General features: G+C 51.8%; 1 protein-coding gene across 4 annotated transcripts in view; it reads right to left on the reverse strand.

Moving 5' to 3' along the window:
* USP9X (ubiquitin specific peptidase 9 X-linked) overlaps window positions 1-16441 on the reverse strand; it is a 1749911-nt gene that overhangs the window by 1030112 nt on the left and 703358 nt on the right. For all 4 annotated transcript variants that reach the window (XM_086934127.1, XM_086934125.1, XM_086934124.1 and 1 more), the window contains one exon: window positions 13178-13273. In XM_086934127.1, the coding sequence (XP_086790253.1) occupies window positions 13178-13273 (96 nt within the window). The remainder of the gene's footprint in view (window positions 1-13177; window positions 13274-16441) is intronic.

The raw sequence follows: 16441 nt of genomic DNA on the forward strand, positions 1-16441 counted from the left end.
CACTCTGGATTACCTGCCTTGCTGCAGCCTGAGTGTCCGAGATTACCTCCTGGAAGTCCTTTCTATCATCTTCCGGTATCTTTGGCACCAATTGTTTCACAGTATCCATAAGGGCGTGGATATACCACCCCATCAGGCAGGTCGCATATGTGGACTTCAACGCCATGCTGGCAGAGGAGAAAACCTTTTTAGCAGCCTGATCCGGTTTTCTCAACTCCTTTTCTGCAGGTACCTGTGGGAAAGCTCCCGTTGACCTCTTGGAACAGGCAGCCTGTGTGAGAAGGTGGCCTGATATGCAGTGCTCACTATTCTAGTGAACACTATGTATCAGTCCAACAACCCTTATTGATGATTGGTTGTAAGTCAACCTTATAGACCAGCTATCCTAGTAGCGTGGATACGAGCAGTCTTCGGGCTAAACTCTAGAGGGCGTGTTAAGCCAGCTGTTATACCATCACATATACCCCTTGAACACCAAGTGAAAGGACATCACACAGTGTTATGAAAATAAACAGTGGATTTATTAGAATCACAACAGCCCTGTACTCTTTATGAGGACAGGGTACTAAGCACACAACAAAACTCTTACGAAAATACTTAAGTTAGCACAATTTACACAAGTGCCCGAGGGGCACGACAAACCATATACTATGGAAGTGGAAGGCGAAATTACTAGCAGGTAAGTACTGTACTAATAGGCTTTGGAATCGCTAGGACTTGACTACTGAACCTTCAGATTACTAATAGGAGGCCTAGGGGACTCGGGTGCAGAGTGTGCACTCTCACGCGGGATGCGGGACAAAGTCTATGGTAGCTAGATTTCACAAAGTTAGTGTTCTCGGGCGAACCCGACCTGGTAGGAGGAAAACGAAAGTGGATTCTGACCCTTGGATAGTGAGGCTATGCTGGGGCACCTAAATGCCGAAGTTACCTAGCCCAGGGGCTGCAGCTGCATATGTCTCAAAAGACGTCGGGAATCCTCGTTCACTGACCAGGAGCCTGAAGAAAGAAGTTGCTGGCAGGCGGCCAGTGAAGATAGTTCGAGTTGATCCAAGCCTGGATCAAACATGGATGACACCTGAAAGCAGAGGGGACCAAGTTCGTGACTACTAGCCAGTAGTCAGGTGGCACCAGGAGGGTACCGGATGGTAGTCATCTCGACTAGGTGAGTGGGCGACGCTGGGCTCTGCAGATCTCACGGACCAGGAGGCGTTGTCGGCGACCAGGATGGAGGAGCGAGCTGTCCCACGATGGATGAAGCTGTCGACGTCGCTAGACCCAGGATTGGGGCAACAAGTCTTGGCAAATTCAAGCCCACGCGGTGGACTCAAAATGGCGTCTGGAGTGGACCAGGAGGGTCCGGGGTGCTCCTCTTTTGGAAGGGAGCAAGGGCCAGTCTAGAGCAACCAGACCAGCAGCAGTGATGTCGTCGGGCGTCGTTAAGAAGGCCACAAGCCAGCGGGCTAGTAGCCAAACAACGCGGTGAGCAGCAAAAAGCAGAAGGGCCCCACGCAGATCGTGGAGATGCTGGGAGGCTGAACTTCGGTGCTGGAGCTGCTCAGGGTCGGGGCTTCTCGGACCCCAAAGCACTCACCAGAGGATCCCTCGGCGGTCGTGCTGGAAAGATGTCGTGCAGTCTTGAAGATGGCCGGTCCCTCGAGGTCTCGTCGCACCCACTGTTCTCAGCTTAGCTGTAGAGGTGGGTAGAGGTCAGAGGTGCCAGGGAAGCCGGTTCTCGTCGAGCTGGGCAGTCGGATTCCGGAGGAAGGACTTGCAGCAGACCGCAGTGTACTTAAGATGGTGCCTGCGGATGCAGGGTGACTACTCCTTATCCACAAGGGAGAATCTTGAAGAAGAAATCTTGAAGTCCTTTCGTAGAAAGTCGTGTCTTGATTCCAAAGATGATCTAATTTGGAAGGGTCCCCGCTCCTGCCTTTATCCTAAAGAAAGGGGTGGGTACGCGACTAGGTCCTGCACTAGGGGTGGGACCAGGAAGGGGGGTGGTTACACCCCTCTCCCATGCCGGACTTTCCCCAGGCCAGGGGCTGGTGTGCCCCTGGAACTGGTTCTAGCCGGCAGATGCGAAGTGAGCACCGGGGTGCCACTCAGCAGTCACCTTCCTGCAAAGCCCTGCCTACCCAGGCTACACAAAACCCTTTCTGGGATGGTGCTAGCACCGCCCCCGAAAGGAAACCCTTTGTCCAAGCTCTCCTCGCTGGAAGGACTCCCAGCAGCAGGAGGTCACTCGTGTCTGTGGTGGCAGCATCCATTTTGTGGAGCTGAGGCTTTGTTTAACTTTAACCGGGGTTCACAGTTACATACATGTCGTGTCCCTCTAGAAGGGTGGAATGCTAACCCCGTCGCCAGAATTGGCGAGGGGTTAGTATTCCAATTCGTATGACACCTTACACGACATGTTTTGATAAAGCAATACCAAAGATAGCATTTAACCGCGAGGATTATAATGCACTTAAGAGTATATGGTATGGGTTATCATGGAACAGCTATTAGGACTTGGTTCCGTAAGCTGCAAACGGGCCCAGCTCATGCCAGGGCACCATTTCAAACAATTCCAAGCACTCTGCCTTCAGGATTGTCAAGGCCTGCCATAGGAGTGACTGATAGGAATCTGTGTGTCCATTTTAGGGTTAGATATAGGTATACTATATCTACAGCAAAGGGTGACTACACCACCTTGCCCCAGCTGTCGTGCAGCCAGTTGTGTCAGATTTAGATAGCCATCCAAGGGTGGCATAATACATGCTTCAGCCCCTGGTAGGCCCTGGGTACACCTATGCCCTGAGTTACAGGGTCTGATAAGGTGGCCCAGTCCCAATTGGATAATGCACCTGAGGTACACATGTCAATTTAGTGAGAGAACAGCTAGGCTGTGGGTCTGATTGGCAGGCCCACAGCCAGAGAAAGTCGTAAACCAGTGAAACAAAAGCAAAAAATCTGGGTGATCATAGGATTGCAGACCCTACTCTCCTACAGCCTGCACCACCAAACTCTCAGGCAGAGGGTGAGTGGACAAAAATTCTGGGTCATCTGGAGCAACTATCTCCTGGCAACAGCCCTAGATACTGCAGGAGCCGACAAAGGTTTCTTCCATACATCTAAAATTTGCTCTGCCAGTGCATCATTAAACGGCAGAATTGGTTCAACCACTGAAGATGGTGAGTGAAGGACCTCTGTATGAAGGTTCGACCTAAACTCAGCAGTAGGCAGAGTAATGTTCAATAAACTTGCCGCCTTCCTTATCACAGCATGGTAAGGAGCCACATCCTTAGAGGGTGCATCCGGCACTAAAGCTAAATCCCACTCAGGGGACAGTTCAAGGCCACTAGCCAGAGTTAGGTCATCAAATGGGTCCTCTGACTCCTGTAGCTCACCCTCCTTCAAATTTCCTTCTTGAAACCTTTCTTCCTCCAAAAGCCTCTGGGCTTCACGCCTCGACCTGTGCTTCAAATACGAGGCCGACAGATCCACTGTCGACTCAGACGGAGCCGATACGGACGTCGGACGAGGCATTTTCATAAAAGGTCGATCAGGGTTCGGCATTGGAGCGGATAGAATCGGCGTCGATGGATTTGGCGTCGACGGCTTCGGCGTCGAAGGCTTCGGAGTGGAAGGCCTCGCCGGCGTCGGAAAATGCCAATGCGGCGCCGGAGCCGGCATAAAGGGCGCAGGTGCATAGGTCTGGGGAACACCCAAACCAAACTCCATCAGACCAGTGGGACCAGCAGGAGCCCCAGTGGGGTACATAGCCCTGGAATATATACCAAACATTGCGTTCAGGAACTGTGACGGATCCTGACCTGGAGCCAGGAAGGCCGGGTACAAACCCCCTGGCTGTTCTTGAGGGCGTGGAGTCGATACGACGTCGACACGACGTCGACCTCCTCTTCGGGCTGGTGCACTGGAGTTGACGGACACTCTGGCAACGGAGCCTCTCCCTCACCAACCACCTCCTCCTCACCTTCATCCTCCCGACCTGAAAGATGGGACTGATCCAGAGATGGATTCGCTACCTGCCTCGGTGAACCTGGCGAATTCGCAGGCGACACTTCACCCTTGGCGTCATGCTCTTCCGAAGCCGAAGACACCACGACCTTCTCAACCAGCTTCACCTGCGACTTCGGCTTTGAACCCGAGTCCTTCCTTGAATGATGCCGGGACTCATGGGTTCTCTTCTTATGCTTCTTCTTTGAAGATTGTGAAGCATGGGCCGAGGACGAGTCCGAGCGCAACCTCGAACACCGAGATCGCGACCTCGAACTTTTCTTCTCTTTCTTTCCTTTAAGTTTAGCCACAAGAAGTTTGGTTTCTCTCTCCCAGAGGGCCTTAGGTGTCATCTTCTTACAAGACTGGCAGTCTTCGACGTCGTGGTCGGAGCTTAGACACCATACGCAGCATTTGTGTGGATCCGTAATGGACATAGTCTTCCACACTCGTCACAAGCATTAAACCCGGTCTTCTTCGAAGACATGTCGAGAGAGAAGACAATGAAGCACAATTATCTCAAAGTAACAAAGTTACAGCACTTGCTACGGACGATCTCTAGAAAACCATTAGTGTTGACGACGCGGAAAAAAGGGAACTGATGTCATCACGCCGGCGTGGGCCTAATATGGTGTCGGTGACGTCAGCGGAGTCGCGCGCGATGCTGTGCCTCTATGACGTCGCCCGCGTCGGCGCGAAGCTACGAAAGAATTTCCAAATGTTGCTGACGCAAGGGGATATTCACAAAGTGAGGAATCCACTGGCAGATGTATCTATCAAAAATAGGTATACTATATCTAAGCAAGGGGTGATTACACCACCTTACCCAGGCTGTGTGAACAGACCTGTGGTATCAATTTGGAAGGCAAACCAGGGGTGGCACAATACATGCTGCAGCCCCTGGTAGGCCTAGGGTGCACTTATACCCTGGGTACCTATGGTACACTATACAGGGTCTCACAAGGGTGACCCAGTAACCAATCTGGTATGTACCTAAAGTACATGGTATTAATTTAGAGAGAACAGCTGAACTGTGGGCCTGATGCACAAGTTACTACTTGTGTAACAATATATCTGTAAGAGACATTAGTTAGTGATAGATTCCTTACCTTAGAATATCCCCAGGCGTCAGACTCGATCCGGAAAGTTATCCGTAGCAGTACCCTTACGCGTCGGTAGGCGTCGGCTGCGGCTCCGCGTCCGTCGTGGGCGCTGTGATGACGTTGGAGTACTTAGACGCCGCCTCCGCGTGCTGACGTCAGTTCTTAGCCACAGCTTTTCCGCGCCAGAAGCGCAGAGCCATGACAAAAACCGACATTGGTGCCAAGAAACTAGGGCCCTGAAAGGGGATGACCTTAACCCTAGATATCGGGTCGCAGAACGGGGAGGATGGGTGGGTCGGTAAGGAATCTATCACTAACTAATGTCTCTTACAGATATATCGTTACAGAAGTAGTAACTTGTGCATCTGAAAGAGACACGTTAGTGATAGATTCCTTACCTTAGAATAGATACCCCAGCAATACCATCCCCGTGGTGGTGGGTCTGCGAACCAATATTTACACCAGAAAGTCCTGGAGAACGGAGCGCCCAAAGTAGCCGTCCCTCCGGACTTGACTGTCCAGGCAGTAGTGCCTAGCAAACGTGTGCAACGAGGCCCACGTAGCTGCCTGGCCAATGTCCTGAAAGGGCACACCGCGGCCCAAGGCAGTTGTAGTGGCCGTGGCTCGAGTAGAATGAGCCCGCAGCCCAGCAGGTGGTTCCTTCTTAGCCAAGGAGTAACACGCCTGAATGCACATGATAATCCATCGAGAGATGGTCCTCTTGTGCACCGCTTTCCCTTTCTTAGCGCCCGCGTACCCAACAAAGAGTTGATCATCCACCCGGAACTGGCGTGTGCGATCGAGATAGAACGAGAGCGCACGTTTTGGGTCCAGACGGTGGAGCCTCTCCTCCTCTCTCGAGGGGTGCGGAGGCGGAAAGAAGGTGGGCAATGTGATGGACTGCCCAATGTGGAAGGCCGTGACCACCTTTGGCAAGAAGGAGGGCCTAGTCCTCAAAACAACCTTGTCCGGATGGACTGAAAGGAAAGGAGGCTTACAAGAGAGGGCCTGGAGCTCACTCACTCTCCTGGCAGAGGTGATGGCTACCAGGAAGGCAGTCTTCAAAGAAAGAAGGCGAAGTGGACAGTTATGAAGTGGCTCAAAGGGAGCACACATCAGAAAGGTCAGAACCAGGTTCAAGTCCCACTGAGGCATCACGAAAGGAACAGGAGGAAAGGTATGAGTGATGCCTTTCAGAAATCTGTTAACAATCGGGGACTTGAACAAAGAAGGTTGGTCAGGCAGCCTCAGAAAGGCTGAAAGAGCCGAAAGATAGCCCTTGATAGTGCCCAGAGCAGAGCCCTGCTGGGCAAGACAAAGACGGAAGAGAAGAACCTCAGAGAGGGGGGCATTGAGGGGATCCACAGCCTTTGCTGTGCACCATGCCACAAATCTGTTCCACCTGCAGGCGTATACCGTTTTCGTGGAGGGACGCCTGGCTGCCAGAATGATGTTGCAAACTTCAGGAGGCAAGTCAAATGGCCTCAACTGTCGCCGCTCAATCTCCAAGCATGGAGGTGGAGACTGGACAGGTTCGGGTGGAGGACCGTCCCCTGCTGCTGCGACAGAAGGTCCTCCTGAAGAGGCAGACGAATCGGGGGATCGACTGACATGCTGAGTAGCTCGGGATACCAGTACCTTCGAGCCCAGTGCGGAGCCACAAGGATAACTTGTGCCCGGTCGCGCTTGATCTTCTTCAGCACTCTGGGCAGAAGAGGTATAGGCGGAAAGGCGTACAACAGACCGCAGCTCCACTCGCGACGAAAAGCGTCTCCGAGCGAGTGCCGCCTTGGAAATTCCAACGCGCAGAACAGATGACATTGCGCGTTCTCTTCGGTGGCGAATAGATCTAACCAAGGCTCTCCCCATCGCAGAAAGAGGCCTTGCGCCACGTCCGAGTTCAGACGCCATTCGTGATCCATCGAGCACCGACGGCTGAGTTCGTCCGCCCTGGCGTTCAGATAACCGGCCAGGTGTTGAACCACCAGAGTCACGCCCTGATGTTCCAGCCATTGCCAGAGACGCAGAGCCTCCTGGCAAAGGGTCCACGACCCCACCCCGCCTTGTTTGTTGCAGTACCACATGGCGGTGGTGTTGTCGGTGAACACCTGCACTGCACTCCCTCGGACAGAGGGAGGAATACTTTCAGTGCCAGACGAATCGCCCATAGCTCCAACAGGTTGATATGGAGCCGGGACTCCGCCAGAGACCAGAGTCCTCTGATCTCCGCCTCTCCCAAGTGGCCTCCCCAGCCCTGGAGGGACGCGTCCGTCACAACTACCTGCTCCGGTTGGGGAAGGGAGAGGGATCTGCCGTTGACCCAATCGCGGTCCGTGAGCCACCACTGCAGCTGTCTCGCAGTGCCCTCCGAGATCAGGACATGGTCGGACAGGTTGCCCCGGTGCTGGGCCCACTGAAACTTCAGGTCCCACTGCAGAGCCCGCATCCGCCACCGTGCATGATGCACCAGAAGGATGCAGGAGGCAATCAGCCCCAGAAGCCGCAGCGTCAACCTGACCGAAACCCGGGATAACGGCCGAAAGACCGGAATCAGAGCCTGTATATCCCGGACCTGCTGCTCGGGCGGGTAAACCCGAAACCGCGCCGAGTCGAGAACCGCGCCGATGAAAAGGAGCTTCTGAGAGGGGCACAGGAGTGACTTCGGCACATTGATGGAAAATCCCAGCTGGTGCAGGAGATCCGCCGTAGTCTGGAGGTGGCTGACGACTGCCTGGGGCGAGCCCGCCTTCAACAACCAGTCGTCTAGGTAGGGGAAGACTGACACCCCTAACCTGCGCAGATGAGCTGCGACCACCGCCATCACCTTCGTGAACACCCGTGGGGCGCTGGTAAGGCCGAAGTGGAGCACAGTAAACTGAAAATGCTCGTGGCCTACCGTGAACCGCAGGTAACGCCGGTGGGCCGGCAGGACGGGGATGTGGAAATATGCGTCCTGCAAGTCCAACGCTACCATCCAGTCTCCTGGGTCTAGGGCAGCCAAGACCTGAGCCAATGTCAGCATTTTGAACTTCTCCTTCCGGAGGAAGCCGTTGACGTTCCTCAGATCCAAGATAGGGAGTAGGCCCCCTTTGCCCTTCTTGGGTACCAGGAAGTAGTGGGAGTAGCAACCACGACCTACTTCTGGCCCAGGAACGCGCTCGATGGCCCCCTTGGCCAAGAGGGCCGAAACTTCCTCCTGCAGGAGCCGCAAGTGATCCCCCGATACGCGGTCAGTCGCGGTGGCATGGCTTGAGGGGTCGTCTCGAAGGGGAGGGAGTAGCCCCTTCGGACGATCTGCAGCACTCACCTGTCCGAAGTGACTGTGCGCCAGTGAGAGTGGTGATGGCGAACCCTGCCTCCCACTGGCGTCATATGGGCCGAAAAGCACGGACTAGGAGGGTTTAGAGGCGGATGCTGCGGGGGCAGGTGTGGACTGGCTCCGCTTGTTTCCCCGACCGCCTCCACGGCGGTTTCCACGGCCGCCGCCGCGCTGGACGACAGTTTGCGGCGAGTGGCTGGCGGCACGTGTGGGGACGCCCCTTCCTTGGCCACGAAAGGAGCGAAAGGCACCGACTTGCTGGCGCGAGGCCGAGAGGCCCAAGGACTTGGCCGGAGCCCTGGAGTCCTTAAAGCGCTCAAACGCGTGGTCTGCCTTGTCGCCAAAGAGGCGACGGCCATCGAACGGCATGTCCATGAGTGTATTCTGGACGTCAGCCGAGAAGTTGGCGGATCTCAGCCAGGCGTGGCGTCCTATCGCCACCGTCGTAGCCATCGCTCTGCCCAGCGAGTCAGTAGTATCCAGTCCGCACCTGATTGAATACTTCGCTGCGTCCCGGCCCTCCACTAGGGCTTGGCCGAGTTTGGCCCGTACCTCCAACGGACACTCTGGCAGCAATTCCGCCACCGTTTCCCATATAGAATGGGTGTAACGGCCCAAGAGGCATGCGGTGTTGGAAGACCGCAGTCCCAAGCTAAGGGACGAGAACACCTTTTTGCCAAAGGCCTCGTACCTCTTGGATTCCCGATCGGGGGGAGCCGTCGGAAAGGCGGTCTGGGAGTTAGAGGCCTGGATAACAAGACTCTCGGGGGTGGGGTGGGTGGACAGGAAAAATGGGTCGCCCGGGGCCGGGCGGTGGCGTCTGGCCACGTTCCTATCTACAGGCGAACCTGTAGCGGGCCTGGACCAAGTGCCCAAAAGAACGTCCGTCAAGGCCTCATTAAACGGCAGCAGAGGCTCCACGGAGCATGACTGCGGCTTAAGGACCTCAGTAAGGAGGTTAGTCCTCACGGCCGCGACGGGGAGCTCAAGGCCCAATGCCTTAGCAGCCCTCATCAACACCACACCATATGTTGCGCCCTCCTCCGAAGCCACGGTAGGAGGAGAGACGAATCCAGTGTCTGGAGAGGTGTCCAGGCCACTGGCTTCCCCAAGGTCTCCTGTCCAGTCCATGTTAGACTGACGTTCCCTTGTCAGAGGGTCCTCAGACCCCTCCCAATACTCCTCTTCCCCCATCTCCTGAGACTCAGGGTCATAAGTGAATGAGGACCGTTCATAGGGATGGAAATCTCCGAACGGCGTCGAGATCGGCGCCGACAGGCGTCGTCCCGACGTCGGAACCGATTGAGAGGAGGCATCGGGGACGGCGTCGGCCAAGGCCGACGCCGGAGGGGACACCACACGGACCGACCCCGGGGGGGGGTTGTAAGGTCCACCGGGGACGATCCAGCGCCCGACGAGGGCCCAACGGTGCCCTGCGGCGTCGGGCCCGAAGGCACCGACGACGCCTGGACCGCTGTACCCTGCGGCGCCGAGCCCGAGGGCAGCGGCGGCGGCGGGATCGTGGGGCCTTGCGGCGCTGGGCCCGAAGGCGCCGGCGGCGTCGAGGCAGAAGCACCCGACGGCGTCGGGGTCGTAGCCCCCGACCCACTAGGGCCCCCAGACGGGTTCACTGGGCCCGAAGGCGCCACGGAACCCGTCGGAGAAGAAAGGGACCTCATGGCCATGAGGAAGCGCTCGATCTCCTCCAGCGTCGCGTTCAGCCCAGGGGGTATGGGGCCGAACGCGGCGCCCGCGACTCACGAGGAGCCGAGTGGGCGGTGTCACCCGAACCCCCGGCCGCGTCGTGCGAGCGTCAGGGGGTGTCAGAAGAGCGATGATGTCTCTTCGACTTCTTATGCTTCTTACCTGACTACTTGGACCCGGAGGAGTGTCGCCGACTCCCGGAGCTGTGACGGCTCCGTCCCCGCGACCTGTCCCCCGACCTCCCGTGGGACCGGGACCTCACACGGCGCGGGGCCGACTGGCGGATCTCGAGTCGCCTGCGGGACCGCTCCCGCCTGGCCTTCCTCGAGAGGGCCCGACAGTCGGAGCAGGCCTCGTCGTCATGTTCGACGCCCAAACACATCAGGCACAAGCGGTGGGGATCCGTGACCGACATGGTACGGTCGCACTCGTCGCAATGCTTGAAGCCGGGCATCCCTAATGGCACCGTCGGAGTCGTAAAGACTTCGAAATGGATCAAAAAGATCAAAAAGTTTAGTCAAAAAGTGACTAGGGAACTGCTCTTTCCAGATCTGCGCTGGCTGGCGCGGAAAAAAGAAGAACTGACGTCAGCACGCAGAGGCGGCGTCTAAGTACTCCGACGACGTCATCACGGCGCCCACGACGCCTACGACGGATGCGGAGCCGCAGACGACGCCTACCAACACGCAAGGGTACTGCTACGCAAAACTTTACGGATCCAGTCTGACGCCTGGGGATATTCTAAGGTAAGGAATCTATCACTAACGTGTCTCTTTCAGATTGGCAGGTCCATAGCCACACTAAAGTCAAAAAACCAGAGAATCACAGCAAAAAGTGGGGGTAACCATAGGAAGCAGACCCTACTCTCCTACAGACGGTTAACACTGATTTGCATATAGCAGGGCACAAACGGAGGTGGCATGGTGAGCAAAAATCAATTGGTTGGAGTGCTATCCCGAGCAATTGCCAGTAGTTCAGCATTACCCCTTTTGAGTGAGGAAGGCAGGGCCACCTCTGGTAGGTCTGTAGTGCCTGTCCACTTGTCTATATAAGTGGTAGGCTAGAGCAAGGCTTGGCCCAAGTACCCATTACCTGTTTGTGAGGTTTTCATTAAAAATCAAAAGTGACTATGTATCAGCTAGTAAGGCTGCAGAACCTTTCAAGGCATTAGTTTTGACTTCAGTACATGGCTGCTGCAAGTCTAAAATTGTGGCTCCACACCTGATTAGTACAACAAACTATGCTGATTCTTCTGTCGAAAGAACAGAGATTGAGGGTGGGGGGCAGGGGGTGGACACACCCAGTGTTAAGGGAAGTGTCAAAACCAATGGCCTTATGTAATCGATAAGGTTGTCGCCACCATAACAGTGAGATGCATCACCCTAGTAATATATATTCCCATCGTCCAGGCCATGTTGCCAGAATCAGATACAATTAGGTGTTGGGAGTGCCTGTGGGCAGCTCCTAGGTAGTGGAAACGTTCCGTCTGAGACTGAATGAGGATAGACCGGTTGTTTCTGGAGTTGCTTGGAACGAGACTTTGGTTGAGGTAGTGTTGGATTCAATTCAGCGTTGGCCAAAATAATTGCATCCTCCTCCAGTGTTGACAGCATCCCGGGCGGTGTCGACATGGCAGGAACCGGCAAGGATTTTGGCAGAGAACTCAAAATTTGAATGGGTGTCGGCCCAAGTCTCAGGACAGACCCCACAGCACGGTCAGGAGGTAAAGACTATGTCAAGGACAGATTCACTGATGGTAAACAGACTGGAGGTCCACTCAGATCTCTGCAGCCTGAAGGCACGCACGAGTGTGGTTGAAGGGTGCCACATATTTTCTACATGGCTTCTTTGAAAGCCTCCAACTGCTGTGTCGTTGCCTACAGACCTGGGAATTTGAGGTGTATTGTGTTAAGTTAGGGCATCAATTCCTATGTAGGAGAAAGAGACCAAGAGGCCCCTTGACGGCAACTTCTCTGGCCAAGAGTGGTTGCATGAGGAAGAATCCCACTTAATTTTCCTGTGTTTCTATTTTGACTTTAACTTACCTGAGGATTTAGAATTCGAGGAACATCTTTTGTGGTAAAAGCCACGAGAGCAGGAGCAGGACACTCCCATGAGTTTGACTGGGAGCAAAGCATACGTGTTTTTGGTGGGTATTTTGCAACATAATTTTGCTTTGCAGAACGAGATAGCATAACGAATTCATCCGGGTGCAGTCCTTGCAAAACTTGAAGCCATGTGACAATTTTAAAGATGCTCTGTCACAGACATCTGTCTGTGACAAGGCATGTCACAGACATCTGTCACAGACATCTGTCTGACAGTCCCTACAAGGCTTAAACCCTGCAGTGTTAGGTGCAGACATGTTCTATTGCACACTGGAAAAGAATATTAAGCAAAACGTTTGTCAAAGACGAGGTAAACGTTTGGAAGAAAGCTCCATATCTGCATACAAATAAGCGAAAAATGGAAAATTGAAATCAGCAAACAGGAGTTGTGTTTATATGCGTCTCAGATGTGACTTTCAGAGTGGAACAATGCAGATGTGGAGCACCACAACTCAACTAGCTGGCCCACAGGAGCAATACTTTGAAAAACGTCCAATCCAGTTTGACACCTGGGTATATTCACAAGGTGAGGTAACTGTGGTTAGAAGTATTCATCAGAAAAGCAGGTACAGTAAGAGAGCAGGTAGCTACAGGCTTTAGTTAAAACAAGTATAGAATTTGAATTGAAGGCATCAAACTGGTTTCCACTCGCAGGGTTTCTACCATATAGATGACTGTCTGCCCTCTCCACCTCGTATGACTACATGAGGGTGCAACATGAAATGAGTGAGGGGGCCATTGCATGCAGCATCTTACGACACACAGCAACCATGGCATACTCATTCAATGTCAACATTACAGGAGTGTATAATTACTTTTCATTGCAGAGCATTTTAATATTGCAGACAGTCAGCTCTGCCTCCTAAATTCCAACACATAAGTTACACACATTCCAAAATAATGATGTAAATGTATTTGCTAAAATATACTTTTATGTTTACCTGATTGCCTTGTAATCTTGGTCCAAGGTTAGTATAGATCTCTTTAAGAAGATCAATTGCTCTACTGGCAATATCGTCACTTCCCTGAATTACAACCTAAAGCACATTAAAAAAAAATAATGAGTGGGAATATTTGCAAATTAAATTTACATATCAAAATAGAAACAATCATCATCTTTTTGCCAAATCAAAACTGTAAACACTCATTTGTCTAATTCACACACCATGTAATAACAATGAAAAAGGGACAGAAAACATTAAAAAAACACTTCTCATGCATTTCCCCATTTTTAATATGTAAAACACTGCTATATGTTATAAAAATTATTTGACTTCCCCCTTTGTGAGGAAATGGGTTCTATTATAGGGTCTGGTTGCGAGACCTCACACTGTAATATACTACCCACTGTTCTAGGGCCAGTCAGGCTTCATTTGTTAAGCCTTTGCTTAGCCCTGGGTAGCTTTGGCTTCAAGCAGTCAGGGTTCAACAAAGGAAGCATTTAAAAAAGATAAAAACAATTGAAGAAAGAAACACAGCTCTCAAAAAATGCATCATCAATTTATAGAAATAGCTTACATTTTCATAAATTTATGGACATCAAAACTAAAAAGATCCACCAGAGATATAGATTTTTTAAAGGAACAATAAATCACAACTTTTCACTCATCCGTGAACAAGCAGCGGCAAGCTCAACAAATTTGACACTTAGAAACGTTTTCAACATAAGGATACATCAAAGATAAACACAGTTACTTGAAGTACTTTGGACGACCACCTCCGGCCGCGATTCAGTCAAGGGGAAAAACAAGGTCAAAAGAAACAGTTACCTTCACCAGAAAAGCAGTCTCAAGTCTAGTCGCAGCATGGGTTACAGGATGCTGATTATGCTCAAGGATGCTTAAGATGCTGTGCAGTCAATGGGGCACTTCTTGGGACTGCTTGTCGGTCCAGGCAGGACGACTTTGGCCACAGAGGTCAATATCCCTTGAGGTCCTCATTGGTCCAGCAGAAGTCCAGTTGCCACTGGACTTCTGGTCACCGGGAACAATGAAACCAGCGGTTCCCTTCTTTTGGCAATATTTCCCCTACTGGGTGACCAAACCGCATTCCAATGTCACACCCGGGTCCAGCAGACTCAAATGCATCTTTCAGGTGTGGGATCTCAATATCCAAGGCTGCGATGTGATTAGGAACGACGATACGGTGCTCCGGGCTACCAGCTTGCCCGGGCAGACTTCCTCAGCTTTTGAGATTCTGTTCTACAAACAGTAAGTCAGCTGACTGAATCTTGGAGTCTCTGCTTCTGGCTTGGCTCAGTGGGCAAATTCTTCATGAGCAGACGCAGGCAGTGTCTTATGTTTGCTAGCCCAAGGAGCAGCAGTTTCAGTCTAACTACAGTGCAGCCTCTCTTTGCTAGGACCATGATAAGCAGAGGAGTCCTTCAGTCCTCATGTCAAATCCAAGCAGGATCGGAGTTCTAGCTGCATGGGGTGCTCTTTTATGCACAGAAAGTACCCTTAAGGGAGGTCCCGGTCACTAGCTAATGGGCTACTTGGTCCCCTTCCGCCTGATAACTTCCTGTTAAGTGAGGCAACTCGTTTTCCCAGAGTACTCTATTTTGCCCAATCCAAAGAGGGCTGAAACCTTCTCTTGGTCTGTTGAGCCCGGGAGCCCTCCCTAAAAGCGTGGGTACTAGGGGAAATACATGCCCATGGAAAACCAGATTGACCAGTAGACCCCACCACCGAGCTTCTCTGTCCCCAATACCAACCTGTCTACCCAGACAAAAGAGTAGCCCTTCTCGAAAGTGTTCACCTTTTGCCCTTCAAAAGCAGCTTCCCATTTAAAGCTTGTCCTTTCAGACTAACAACCAGTGTGGGTCCTTCCAGGAGGAGATAACACCTTCTACAGCGGCAAAAAACTACTGTTAATGGTCAGGGGAGCTGTTTAAATGTCCCCCCCAGACGGGCAAAAGGCTGTTTGGTGGCCAGACTCTGCAAATAGCTACTGTAAAACCTGGGCCAAAAAGAGGAAACTTTCTAAAAGTTGCATGTAGCAATAAGTTAAATATATTTCGATTTAAGCATCAAGTCAGGCTTAATGTTACAAATTGTTTGATACCTTTAAGTACTAACTTTGGTAGTCTCATTTAGAAGTTAGCAAAACGGAGTTGTCAACGTATACCTAAGTACACGCCAATGGGGATACCAGTCTCTCTCCCAGTAAAAACGAGAACTAAGATTTTACTGTCAGGATTTGTAAAACACATGTCTTACGTTTTAATATGCTACACCCTGCCTTAGGACTCTATAGGTCTTCTTTAGGAGTGACTTGCACACATTGAAAAGTGAGTTTGGGCTCTGCCATTGCTTAAACTGGCAAAGTTGATTTAACAGTTTTTTAACTGCTCTACAAGTCTGCAGTGGCAGGCTGGGTGACACGTTTTCAAAGTCAAAGTTCATTGATCGAACTATAATTTCATGATCAAGATGTGCAAAATGGCAAGCATAAATACATCATAACACATAGTAGTTAATTGCATTTGATAAAAAGATGAAAGATCCAGTGCATACACAGATAAAAAGTAACCATTATTAAGACAAAGATTGGTAAATGTTCCCCACACATCGATTCACTAAGATTTTATAATCAGTTTTGTCTGATAGAGCATTCTGCATTAACTAGCTTAGAAATCGCCGCCACTACCACAGACGAGGGGTCGTTCTTACAGATCCTAAGTGCATAGCTGCAACTTGTCAGGCCAAGAAACAGGCTTAGAGGAGAAATCCACCTGTGTTTAGGGTTGGCATATTTACGACAACTAACAAAAGACAACATGTGTTCCTCTGTTTCCTCAATAGAAGTGCAAAAATTGCATTGCGAGTGCCCAGGCTTAGAGGAGTCTTACGTTGCCGCGTACGCAGCAATTGGGAGAGTCCCAGATCTGAATTGCAAAAAGAGGGAACCGGCACGCAACGGGCAAATATAAACTAGGAACTCTTCTGCCTTGGGACAGGTTTGTGCATTAGAGAACACCTAGTGAGCCTGATCCTGTAGTTGGAACATTCATTTTGGGCAGCAACTCTCTCCCAGTATCTTGGTTTGACCATTGGACCCACACTGGCCAGAATGGATGAAGACTCTTCCCAAAAAGTTGCTGGGCCCAGCTCAATCCAAGCTTTTTTTATGTAACCCAGCCACTTGATCTTACTAGAAGATATGCGTTTATTAATGTCAGTGAGTTCAGCTCTACAGTCATGCAG

The sequence above is a fragment of the Lissotriton vulgaris genome, chromosome 8 (assembly GCF_964263255.1).
Source record: "Lissotriton vulgaris chromosome 8, aLisVul1.2, whole genome shotgun sequence".
NCBI classification, from domain to species: domain Eukaryota; kingdom Metazoa; phylum Chordata; class Amphibia; order Caudata; family Salamandridae; genus Lissotriton; species Lissotriton vulgaris.